At 35.4% G+C, this 13,737-nt stretch overlaps 1 gene segment (V, D, J or C); it reads right to left on the bottom strand.

Moving 5' to 3' along the window:
• Positions 1 to 6,836: 6,836 nt before the first annotated feature.
• Positions 6,837 to 8,789, bottom strand: LOC135773524 (Ig kappa-b4 chain C region-like). The segment is given in 2 exon segments: positions 6,837 to 7,503; positions 8,696 to 8,789. A coding segment is annotated over 1 exon segment (252 nt).
• Positions 8,790 to 13,737: the final 4,948 nt, after the last annotated feature.

The raw sequence follows: 13,737 nt of genomic DNA on the forward strand, positions 1-13,737 counted from the left end.
CATGTGTATAGGTAGGCTACACTATTGTTACAAATAGATACGCTGTAAATTTTGTTTCACTATGTGGTATTGCAGGCTGCAATATAAAGCATTATAGTATTTTATTTTCATTAATTTACACAAATACCTTTTGTCACCTTTTTTAATTGAGGAAGAATAGTTTCATGCTAAAGGTGCTTTGCATTGGCTGTTCATGCTTCATTGACCTGACAGTGTTAGTCTTTATAGTCGGAGCTTTGAGACACTTTTGAAAGTAAAACTAGTTTAAATGACAACATCACCAAGAATCATAACTATGATTTTTATCGTCATTTGGGCAATTTGCTTTATTTAGGGTAAATAAAGTTATTTTTAAACAGATCTTTCCAGAATTTTACATATATTTTATTAAAGCTGACAAAACATATACTGCAAATCTTAGTTAGAGAACAAGTTTGGAGCTGGATTATCATTTTCTCTTCACAGGTTCTGTGGGTCAGGTTGTGACTCAGTCTGGAGATCAGACAGTAGAGCCTGGTCAAACTGTAACTATTAAATGTAAACATACACCAGCTGTTAATTGCGGGGATATAGAAGCACACAAGAATAGCCTAATGTATGTCCTGGTACCATCATCGATTCAAATTCTGGAGAAGTTCCTAAAATCCTGATCTATTACACATCAAACAGAATTCAGGTGTTTCTGAAAGATTTAGTGGCACTGAGGATGGAAAACATAATCCTGAGGATTCAGGAGTTTGTTGCTGTGAAAATTTCTAATATGAATTATTATTATTATTTATATTATGGTGCCTTGCTAGAGCAACATATGTTTTTTATAAAGGTGCAGTATATGAGCACAACAGCAAACTGTATTTTATGAACATAAAACAACAGAAAAATATTACATGGCAATACAGTGATGGCCATGCTTACTGATAACAAAACTACTGTAAAGCATGTTGGGGGGGGTTAGTTGTTGGGGTAATCATGTAAAGAAAAGAGTTAGTAAGTTAGTTAGTAGTTTGTTAGTTTGGCCAGATTATGAGACATATTCTTGTATAAAGATCTTCTTATCTGAGGAAAGAACATTTACATTTTTAAAACATTTGCATTCAAACTTTATGCTTCAGTGCACTGAAAGTGTTTATAGACCTGTGAGTTTGTGAGTTTATGACCGAGTGATTTTCTAGACCTAGATTGTGGATCTGAAACATGACTTTAATATCCATCCTTGTTTGGGTACTTACAACCTGCACCTGGGGTAAGTATATAACTTAAATTGTCAGGACTCTCCTGTGAAAGAGATTTTAAAACTCAGAGAGATTTTCCTGATTAAGTAAAGGTCAAATAAAAAAAATAAAATAACAATAGATGTATAAACAGAAAATGCTTTTCTATTTGTACATGTATGGCTTTAGCTTCCCAGAAAAACATGATGGTGGTATGATGATAAGATGGACAGTGACTTTAATTTGATAACTAAACATTTTGGTGTGCTTAATTTTTTTTAGGCTGTGACAGCAACAAATGGATTAACTTGTATTTTTTGTTTTGTCTTTCAGTTACTGTTGGGCAGATTTTGACTCAATCTGAAGATCAAACATTGCAACCTGGTCAAACTGTTACCATTCAGTGTAAACATACACCATCAATAAACTGTCTTAAAGCAAATCCCACTCAGTTTTGTATGTCATGGTACCATCAGATTCCTGTAGAAGTTCCTAAACTCCTGATCTATTACACATCAGACAGAGCTTCAGGTGTTTCTGAAAGATTCAGTGGCACTGAGAGTGGAAACCACATTGATTTTACTCTGACCATCAGTAAAGTTCAGCCTGAAGATTCAGGAGTTTATTACTGTCAGAGTAAACATAGCAGACCAGGAGACGTCTATGACTGGGTGTTCACACAGTGTTAAAGCGTCATACAAAAACCTCCATCAGACTTTACTGCTGCAGGGATCTTTCTGAAAGTGACAACAGCTAACTGCAGATAAACTGTACATACAGAATTTTTTTTAGGAAGAAATATTTACTAATATAATGTTACATAATACTGTGTTTATATTTAATTTAAAAATACATTTTCTGCAGAGGCAAATAGGAGATCATAGGGGCAGAACATAAGTTTTATCATAAAGTCACTTATTTTTTACAATTCTGGCATGGTCTTAAAATTATTTTGCTATAACAGTTTAAAATGATCGGGAAAATCACAACTTGTATTGACCTGACACAGTTTACATTTGCAACAAAGTTATAATGCTTAGATATGCTAGAAATTTGTGTTATTCTCAATCATAATGTAAAATGAAACTCCAACGTGCACTGATTTTATTTTTGCTACCTATTGTATTATGCTAGCTAGCTGTTGTCGCTACCTTAGTTACATCGTGTACTAAGATTGACCGAAAAACAAAAGTTGCGATTTTCTAGGCAGATATATGGCTAGGAACTATACTCTCATTCTGGCGTAATAATCAAGGACTTTGCTGATGTAATCAAGGACTTTGCGTAGTGATATTACGCACTGACCGAAAATAGTCCCCTGCTATTGAAAGTAACCAAGGGGACTATTATCGGGCAGTGCGTAATATCACTACGTCTGCTGCAGCCATGTTACGGCAGCAAAGTCCTTGATTATTACGCCAGAATGATAGTATAGTTCCTAGCCTTATCGGCCTAGAAAATCACAACTTTTAATTTTCTGTCGGTCTTAGTACACGATGTAACTACAAAAGAGTCAAGTTTTAAATACGAAAAATATCAAAACTCTTTGGTTATTTTTTGCGAGATGCTAATGGTCTAATCAGATTCAATGGATTGTGCTTAGCTATGCTAAAAGTGGTACTGCCAGACCCGGAGATCAGCTGAATGGATTTCAAAACGGTAAAAATCTAATGTTTAACTCTAGAGGAGCTGGAAAATGAGCATATTTAAAAAAAAGTGGAATGTCCCTTTAAAGCGTCATTTAAAAACCCTGTCAGACCTCACTGCTTCACAGACTTCACTTCTTTTTCTTAAAAATAAAAATGCTTTAAGATGCAATAGAAGAACCTTTTCTGTCTAAATGGTTCTTCAAAGCACCTTTAACATCTGAATTATTATAAAAATGTATTAAAGAAATGGTTCTTTAAAGGACCTTTGACTGAATGATTCTTTGAGGAACCAAAAAAGTTTCTTTTGTGGCATCACTTTTAAACATCTTTATTTAAATACAGATGGTCATTAAAACTTTGTTAAAACAACAAAGCTGATGATGTCTTAAGACTTTTCACAATCATGTACATACTGTACACAACAGACAAAAACTTCATGTTTATTTATTGTTTATTTATGGAGCAGTTTTTTTTGGAATTTAGAAATAAATCTGCAAAACTGTGATACTGTACCAATAAATATAGGCTACACTGGTAATTGAAGTAATATTGCAGCAACGTAAAATCATTCTATTTCTTTTTATAGACCCTTTTACTGTTTGTACACAATGATGACGTGGCAGCGTATGGCCGCGCATTTAGGCAACGGAAGTATCGTAAGAATCAAAAGTGAAGCAACACAAACAGTAAGTTATTTTAAAAAAGTTGACTTTATAAACATTTTCAACACAGCTACCAGATCCGTGTACTATAGGGGAGTGGATAGAAGACGTTAGCAGATGGCCAAAAATAAAGTTGCCAGATACATATATACGTATATTATATTTGTGCAACCAAACGCAACAACCAGACAATTTGATGCTGGGAAACCGTTTTAATAAACTTTCTGAGTTGCTACCACGTTAGAACCAATGGGGAATAACACCACTTCCGTTGCCCAAATGCGCGCGCAGGCTATTAGATCACGTGAGCTGTAAAAGGGTCTATACAACAGTTCTTTCTGGTTCTCGAATCTGATTGGCTAAGAGCTATGCGATATTGTGCTGATAACGGCACTGTAACCACTTCACTTTTCGTATTATTCCGCCACCTAGTGAATGGAGGTCCTAAGCAGGCTCATCTCTGAATGGAAAAACACAGATGCGCTGTTTTGAATCACTCTCCGTGTGTCTCATTAGTTTACTAGCTCATAAATCAGTCTGTGAATCCCCAATCGGAAGTAATTATTCCGTCAAAGATCAGCGCTCTTGGATGTTACGTTAAAGTTAATGGGAGAAATGTATTGTCACATCGTGTGGTGTGGACGATTAACACTTGGAAAGAGGAATATAAACACTCGTTTTTTTCTGGAGCTATATCTTTTATCAGAACGCGAAAACACAGTGAAACTGCAGGTAAGCACCGCAGCTTTTAAATGTGGACATTGATCATTTACTTTATCGTGACGTGACTATTCAAACATGTTATGAGATATCGCCACTGGTATATTTATAAGCAGCATGCAAAAACATCTCTCTGACACTTATAAAAAACCGTTTTGTATAGTACTGACAAGAACAAAGTTTAATAATAATAATCGAGTGCTCGTATCGCGTAAAGAATCAATGAGAAAGCAATAGTAACGTTATACAAGTATAGTTTTATTAACTTTTACCTCGCGCCAAAACAATAACAACACAAAAGACACTAAATATGAATAAGAAAACAAGTAATAGTTTTATCATGACACCAAATACTGCTGATTTGATCTCATTTTGACCATCAAACAAAAACAAACATTGCCAACATGAGAGCCAGAGAATCCCTGTCAGAGATGTTGCCCAGAGAGGGCGGTGGTCAGCGGGGCGAGTGAACACTGACGTCCGCTCATGCTTTGGTTCTCATTCGTACCGAATCTCACTAAGCAAACGTTCAAACAGGCGCTATCTTTACTAATCGACTGCAGATTTAAATATAATACATATACATTCTCGACGGAACTAATCTTAAAACTACACTTTGTGACCAAGAAACGGTAAATAAAGTAACGGCTTTTCCGTCCATTGAGTTGTTATGAGCTTCAAAGCAGCCGAAAGTTTTACCTGTCATTCTGGCCGCCCTCAAATCCGTGACAGAAGAAGTAGTTCTCAAACAAAGAGGCTTTTAAAATAACTCCGTTGTTGTTTTCTAGTTTTCGTTTTTCAAACGTGTGCCGTCGAACTGTTGTATAAAAGCAATATCGCTCTCGGAGTCGTGTGATATAGCTCTATATCATCACGGCTATGATTGCCTACGGCCTCGTGCCTCTGCCCTAATCACAGCCATGATGATCTATATCACACTCCTACTCGAGCGATATTGCTTAAATAGTAGCCTACAAAAATGTATACTTCTTTAAAATCACATACATTCTAGATCTATTCCCTGTTATCATGTCTCTGCAAAAATCCTGCCAGAAACACTGTAGCAGATCTGGATTGATAAAACAGGCATAGTTACAGTTTTTTTCAATCGCTAACAAGCGCTTACCCATACTTCAGATAATTTTTCTAAACACTTAACACAGAGTTCCACCTACAAAACACAATTGGCCAAACGCATAATTTTCTTCTCAAAAACACATTTTGTTAAATAAATACTAACTCTTCATTTATCTGCACATAATAACTTTACCAAAACACTGGAAATCTGACTCAAAATAAAATTATTCTTTCAAAGAATAACACTTCTTTTCACTTCACAAGGTACATGCAATCAATTAAAGTACACCAGGTTTCTAAATACTGGCTATTGTTGACATTACAAAAACTGCATAGACTTTTATGTTTCAGTTTTACAGCTATTTGCATGCAAAACATGTTTTACGTTTACGTTTTTACGCTTACGTAATGTCTTGGTTGGGAACTGTGTGCCCACATGTACAGCAATGTTCACATTCAAAAGCATTTCAGTAAAAATCAGTTTTTCCCCTTACTCTTGACTACAGGTGGTAAAGTAGAAACACAATATGATAGAACAGAAAAAGTTTTACAGTATTGATCTTGATCATTTTTGAGGAGCTTTCCTCTTCTCCCAGAGGGTGGAAGACGTTGCATTCTTTAGAGCGACAAATTTTTTTACATATGCATTACTGTATGACCTTATTGACATGTCAAGTGAGAATAGAAACAATCCATGTAAAATGCAATACTTACCTGTTGGTTTGTTGAAAGATGCGTATAATGGAGGCAACCTCCTAAAATTGGGCTGCACTCTTTCACCAGCCTCTCTTACTGAAATCAATGAATTTCATCACTGACTACTGTTCTTGCAGCCCTTGGAATACCACCACCATGCATTCTTACACCTCTATATTGCGCTCTCCTTGGGTCTGCTCCTCTTACTGACCCTGCACCTCTCACTGCTTCTGCACCTCTAACTGCTCCTCTCACTGCACCTCTCTCTGCACCTGCATCTCTCACTGCACCTCTCACTGGGCCTGCTCTCCTCCATGTGCCCCTTGCTTTTATGCTTCCTCGTCCAGACATAACAGTGTTTGTCTGTTTCTGTTTTCAAAAACATCACTCCTCAAAGTCCTCCTTTTACTGTATAAGTATCAATGTAAAAGAAAAAATAACCTAAGCCAGACTGGAATCAGCTGTGGTTGGCCCAATTTACCCAATATAAAGGTTTTTATACTGTATCTACGGTTTGTTTTTGCTATTGTGAGATGTTGTGTGTAAGCATTTGTAAATACTACAAAAACAATCCATAATTTTGGTGGGAGGTATAGCTTGTCTGTTAAGAAAATGTAAGCATTGTGGAAATGTGTTTACTGACTGCATATTGTGTGAAAACGACATGAAATGAATTAATGGTATGGCCACAAAAGACCGATGCTGTGCTAATTGTGTTTAGAGTTTTGAAAATGTGACAACTGATTGGACAAATGCTTGTTAGCGACTGAAAAAAACTGTAATGATTCACAAAGCTTTATTTATTTTAAACGAACACTTTAATACACATAGTTAGCGAATGTAAATGTAAAATAGAAGCATTACAAAAGAAACACATTTCATTCATTAATCAAAGAGCAAAGCAGCATCTAATTTTGTCACATTTGATATCTGTGTAGACATATCAATGTTTATATATATATGTGTGTGTGCATGTGAGTGTGTGTGTGTGAGAGAGAGAGTATGTGTGTGTGTGTGTGTGTGTGTGTGTGTGTGTGTGTGTGTGTGTGTGTGTGTGTGTGTGTGTGTGTGTGTGTGTGTGTGTGTGTGTGTGCGCGCTTGCGTGTGTGTGTGTGTGTGTGTGTGTGTGTGTGTGCGCGTGCGTGTGAGTGTGTGTGTTCTCATCTCATTCTATATCACATTGTTGTATGTTAATGGTCTTGGTCACTGGATTCTGTGAGCTCTTAGTGGCCTCACAGCTGATGGTATATGCTGATCTCCATTCACTCTCAGTGAGACTCAGACTGCTGCTCCAGCTGTACAGTCCATCTTTCTGCAGTACACTGGGATTCAGATTCACACCAGAGCTCCTGCTGCTACAATCAATCTTCCAGTTCAGCTTCCAGTCAGAGGGATAACCCTTACTGCCAACACACATGACTGTAGCTTTACCCTGTTTCAACTCATCTCTGGAGGGAGGCAGGACCGTTAGAGTAGGAGGACGATTACCTAGAGAGAGAGAGAGAGAGAGACAGAGAGACAGAGAGATGGAAACTATAAAGTTTCTGTTCTCTTAAAGTCATAAACGGCTCCATCACACATTCTGTGTTTCACTTCCTTTGTTTTCAGCTTAATTAATCAAGCAGATCTGAATGCAATGTTCACAAAGTTTTTTATACACATTGGCTTTAAAATAGATAATTTTATGGTTGTTGACATAATACATTTATTACGCTTGTAAATTTACAATAATAAATGCAGTTTAGTCAATTATTATGATAACAATCATATTATCATAGTGTGATCATAGTGTGAAACTTTCTGTCCCATGAAGACTCATTAAAAATATATATACATTTTATTTTATATAACAAAACGTGTTATATAAGATTTACACAGTAATTTTATTTTAAAATTTAAATTTTTAAATTTTAAAATTTAATATTTAAAAAAAAATTTTTTTAGCTTGAATTATTTGCAAGTAATTACATTTTTCTATAATTTAAAACCTGATGTTTGTTTCTTTTCATGCATCTCATGTAGTTCATTACAAAAATAAACAATCATATTAAATCACTGAACAAACTATAAACCAGATAGAGTAGAAATTACATTATCAGAAGTCATACAAGTAGAATTTTTGAATTATATAGTCAAATTGTAGTACACTACGCAACAATGAAAATAAAATACTACACTGTAATTTTTTTGCTGCCTTCATGTTTTTATTTAATCAGCTCAGATTTACAAGTCATTTCAACTTACTATTATTAATCTAGACAAGAGATGAGTTGTTACAACTTATAAAATTAAGTTGACATATTTCACCTATATTTTATAAGTTATAACAACTCATCTCTAGTCAAGATAAATAATAGTAAGTTGAATACGTTTTACAATTTAAAAATGCAGCATTTTTGTCAAATCAACATAAATTTTTATACTACTTTAACTTAAAAAATTAAGATAAAAAACTTTAACTACTTTTTATTAGTTATGTCAACTATTCACAGGTCAAAACTTAAAAAATTATGTTGAATTGACTTGCAAAACTAAGTTGTTTTAACTTCATGCTGCATTTTCTTTACAGGTCAGCAAATGTTTTTTAAAGTGTAGAGTATTTTATTTTCATTATTATTGTTTTTTTCTTATCCTGTTATTTTATTATCTTATGTTAATAATAAAAAAAAGATTTACTTACTTCCAACCGAGAGTCTTGTTCCTCCACCAAAAGTGTACCACAGTGATACAAACCCATTGAGCCGCTGTACAAAAACCTCCTGCACACTAACACGGTAACACTACGACTGCACCATTTGCATTTATCACCTATAACAGTAATATTTAGTAGCATATTGATATTTTTAAATAGATGTCGCATATGTAGGCCCTGCATATTTGTAATAAAGATACTATTTTGTGATATAGGCCTTTATTACATTTTTGTGAGATCAAAATCCTACTTACTGAAATGTGAATTGACACATTAGCTCATTTTAAAGTTGTAATATTTTAAATAAAAATGTAAAATAAGATAAAATGTTTCTTAGTAAAGGCCACCAGTGAAATCTACACTGAATGAAGAAGTTATCTTTTGTCAGATTTATAACTGCACTTTTGCATAATCTCAAATGGTAATGTTTGATATACAGTATTTTTGTATAATTTATTTGCTAAAAACAATATATATTTTTAAATATAAGTGTACTTTATGGTCTCAGACACTTGTTTAATGATTTAATGGTTTAACGAGTAAACATTTTTGATTAATATGTTAAAGACATACAACTATGATTTCTTTCATCATTTGAACTTTTTGCTTTGGTATAAATGTAAATCTTAATTATGTAGAAACACAAAAAAGCTTGGAGCTGGACTTGATATATTCATCCCATCTTCACATACTGGGAATTGTAACTCTGTGACTGGAGACAATGGAGGCTGGTCAGACTTTTACTAGTGAATGTAAACATTCACCAGTTAATTGCTGGGATTAAGAAGAATATAAGTACTTTATGTCCTGGTACCATCAGATTCCTTGAGAGGTTTTTAAATCTCTGGTGTATATTACATCACAGAGAGCTTCAGGTTTTCTTTAGATTCAGTGGCCTTGAGGATGGAAAACATATTGATTTTGATCATCAGTCTGAAGATTCAGGAGTTTACTATTGTATACATTGTGTAACATAGCAGACTGGGTGAACATAGTGGAGTTTAAAAGCATCATACTAAAACCTCACTCTTAAAACGAATGTGTTAAAACAACACTGGTTGTGTCTAGTTAAGGACAAAACATTTAATGTGTTGTCCTTAACTTGACACATCTCTATGTTATTATTGGAACAACATACTTTGTGTTGTTTTAACACATCTTGTGTTGTCCCTTTAATTAATTTGAACCCAAATTAACATGAAATGACACATAATGTGGATACAAACAGAGTGCTCCTTTGTGAAAACTGCACAAGTACAGCTTTGACCCTCTTCAAGTTCACATTTATGGTTCTCTAAGGGGCGGTTTCCCGGACAGGGCTTGTATAGTCCAAGCCTAAAATGCATTTTTGTGCTGTATTAATTTAAAAACATCTTGCATTGACGTATCTTAACATCGGTGGTGTCGTTTTGTCTCAAGATGCACACCTGTAAGGTTTTTGTAAGGTTAGCTTGTTAAAAATACCCAAATGTCCTAATAAAACTAAGGGCTGGTCCTTGATTAATCTAAACCTGTCTGGGAACCCTGCCGTAAATAGTAAACTGTTGGTTTCTTCATTTAGATTAGTTTATTAATCTTTAAGAAGAGTAATAGTAAGTCTTTAAAAAACCTTCTTGTTTTCAGGAAGAACATTTCCATTGTGAAGACACTTTGCATTGCAAATTAATGCTTCGGTGTCATGAAAGTGTTTATAGATCTGTGAGATTTGAGAGTTTTAGATTAACGGATTGTATCTATTGTAGTAAATCTGAAAACAAACATGACTTTAACATCCATTGTTGCCTGGATACTCACAACCTGCATCTGGGGTAAGTATATAACCATTAACGGTACTGGAGCTTAGACTTCATATTTTATCTATAAACATATTTATTCATACTGTATGGGCACACCTCTGATCTGAGCACTTTTGTAAAATATATAACTTTAACATTTTACCTTATATACTACTTTAATTATTTGGCTGTGGCAGCTTAAAAAAAATTAATGATTCTGTATTTTCTGTTTTTATCCTCCATTTACTGTTGGGCAGATTTTGACTCAATCTGAAGATCAGGTAGTACAGCCTGGTCAGACTGTGTCTATCCTATGTACACATAGTCCAGCATTAGATTGTGTTAAAATAAACACCACTCAGGATTGTATGTCATGGTACCATCAGATTCCCGGAGAAGATCCTAAACTCCTGATTTATTACACATCAATCAGAGCTTCAGGTGTTTCTGAAAGATTCAGTGGGAGTAAGATTGAAGACAAAATTAAATTCACTCTGACCATCAGTAAAGTTCAGCCTGAAGATTCAGGAGTTTATTACTGTCAGAGTCGACATTTCTTGAATTCGACATCATCTGTGTTCACACAGTGTTAGAGGGTTGTAAACCTCCCTCAGTCAAAGTTTACTGCAGTAGTACTATCTGAAAGTGTAGAGAGGATCCACTGAAGACTCACTGAAACCATAAAACAGATAACACTTTTTAATGCTTGATAAAAAAATTCAAATATTCACCACATTTATTGTTTGTTTCTGCATTTACACACTAAGAACTATTTTTAGCACCATAGATGGTTTTATCATATGTGCGTTGTCGCGGTTACTTTCTGGTTGGAACTTTACTTCCGGTTTCTGTTTGTTAGTATAAATTTGTTAGACTGTACACAATATATAGTACATATTTTACACAGCAACGTTTGCTTAGTGTCGTTTTTAATAATATTTAAAGTGATGCTTAGATTTCACTTATTTACAGTTTTTCTCGATAGCTAAAACACTATAACCAGGCTTTTGAACTAAAATTTCAAAACCATAACGCCATTTTTTCAAGAAGCACAATCAGTTTGCTGAACTATAAACACTACTCCCCTGCTTTTACACATGAGTCAGATTTGGTTAACTGTTACTTCAAAACTCTACACACAAATCCCTAAATTTATCAGTGCTTACACCATCTGGTCATATGAAAAGCACTAGCATTCAATACTGTTCACTCAAGTCAGCACAGCTTAGGTTCAATTAGCAAATAATTGCCAAGGTGGAAACACTAAGAGTCAAAATTAAACACACATCAATCAGATCCTTCAATAGAATGATACTGTAAAAAAAGGCCTGAATCAGTTCACTGAGCTTTGAAACAATGGATCCACAGAGAAATGAAGGAATAGGTCGAGGAGAAGGAGGAGGAGGCAGAATAGGAGGGAAAGGAGGAGGACGTGGTGAAGGAGGAGGAAGAGGACATGGTGAAGGAGGAGGAAGAGGAGGAGGCAGAAGAGGAGGGAAAGGAGGAGGACGTGGTGAAGGAGTAGGAAGAGGAGGATGACGTGGTGAAAGAGGATGAAGAGGACATGGTGAAGGAGGAGGAAGAGGAGGAGGCAGAAGAGGAGGGGAAGGAGGAGGACGTGGTGAAGGAGGAGGAAGAGGAGGATGACGTGGTGAAAGAGGATGAAGAGGACATGGTGAAGGAGGAGGAAGAGGAGGAGGACGTGGTGAAGGGGAGGAGGAAGACGAAGGGCAAGGTGACAAGCAGTCTAAGATTAAATTCGAGCCACTCTAGTTGACCATGTCCTTTTCCATTGTATGACAATGAGGGAGGCTGAGCTACGAGTAAAGCCAAATTTGAGCCGCTTCACTGTTAACTCCATCTTCAGAGCTTTCAGGAAGGAAAAACAGATAGATGTACTTACAGTAAGACTGCTCTGTACAGTAACTTTAGTGTGCATACACTGTTGGACTATGCTACTGGAATAAAGAAATGCATCAAATTACCTTCCATATGGCTAAGACCAATAAAGCCTGTGATGTGTATGAGACTCTCTGGCCTGACCCAGAACAAAGACGGGATGTTGAAGCAGAATAATTTTTTAAAAATGTTTTACAGTTGTGCTGTTTAGCACATGAATGAATAAAAATGTGCTAATGCATACATTGATTGTGTCTTTTTTGCTACTTTTTACTTTGGTCTTTCATAGGCTTATATCTACACTTCAATACAATGTTCAACAGTGAAAGTAATCTGCTGAGAGGGGTAACAAGTACACCGGAAACGCCAATGGAATGTAGAAACAGAGAATATTTACAGTTTTTTACGATTGGTTACACACAAAATCTTTTCATGTCACACGATTTTTAAAACCTCTCACTCAAAGTGCAAAACTACATGCCAAATCTTCAAAACCATAAGCTATTTCTCAGCCTTTGACTCAGTTTTCAATTGCATAAAACACTTTTTTTAAAACACTACACACAATTCTCTACCTAAAACACAAAGATCTATGAGGAAGTCACTTGCTTTCCTTTTCCAAACACAACCAATCAAAATGCTACACTCATTCACCAGGTCACAAGACACACTCCTCACATGTGCAAACACTAAATGCTTTACTGATCACCAACCAATCACTGCTTTACTTTACAGTAGTATAGATATGCCTATAAATAGGTCAAAGGTCACTGTTTTGTCAATCTGCATGCCCCCCTGCCAATTCCTGGAACAGGACCCCACACACAATTTACTGTATTCTACTGTAAAGAATATACTTTTGGTTTACATGTTTATAGTTTTGTTGTATGCTAATGTATACAACAGTAATATTTGGACTAATAAATATTTTCTGTTTCTACATTGCATTGGCGTCTCCGGTGTACTTTTTACCCCTCTCGGCAGATTACTTTCACTGTAGAACATTGTATTGAAATGTAGATATAAGCCCATGAAAGACCAAAGAGCTTTAGATTTAGAACAGCAGTGTTTACATGGTATATCCAAAAATGTATTATTTTGAAAGAAGTGTTTGCCATTTGATGCAAATGCTTCATTTTGACACGTGTTTGTGGCATTTTGAATGCAGTGTTGCATTTTGAAGGAGGTATGTGCTATTTTGCATTTTGTGTGTGCAGTTTTGATAATTGTGTGTAGAGTTTTGAAAAAAGGAGACTTAGTTTTGAAAACGTGTGTAAGCAATTGGTAAAAACTGTAAGCATTTAGTGTTTGCACATGTGAGGAGTGTGTCTGTGTGACCTGATGAATAAGTGAAGC

The sequence above is a fragment of the Paramisgurnus dabryanus genome, chromosome 19 (genome assembly GCF_030506205.2).
Source record: "Paramisgurnus dabryanus chromosome 19, PD_genome_1.1, whole genome shotgun sequence".
Taxonomy (NCBI): domain Eukaryota; kingdom Metazoa; phylum Chordata; class Actinopteri; order Cypriniformes; family Cobitidae; genus Paramisgurnus; species Paramisgurnus dabryanus.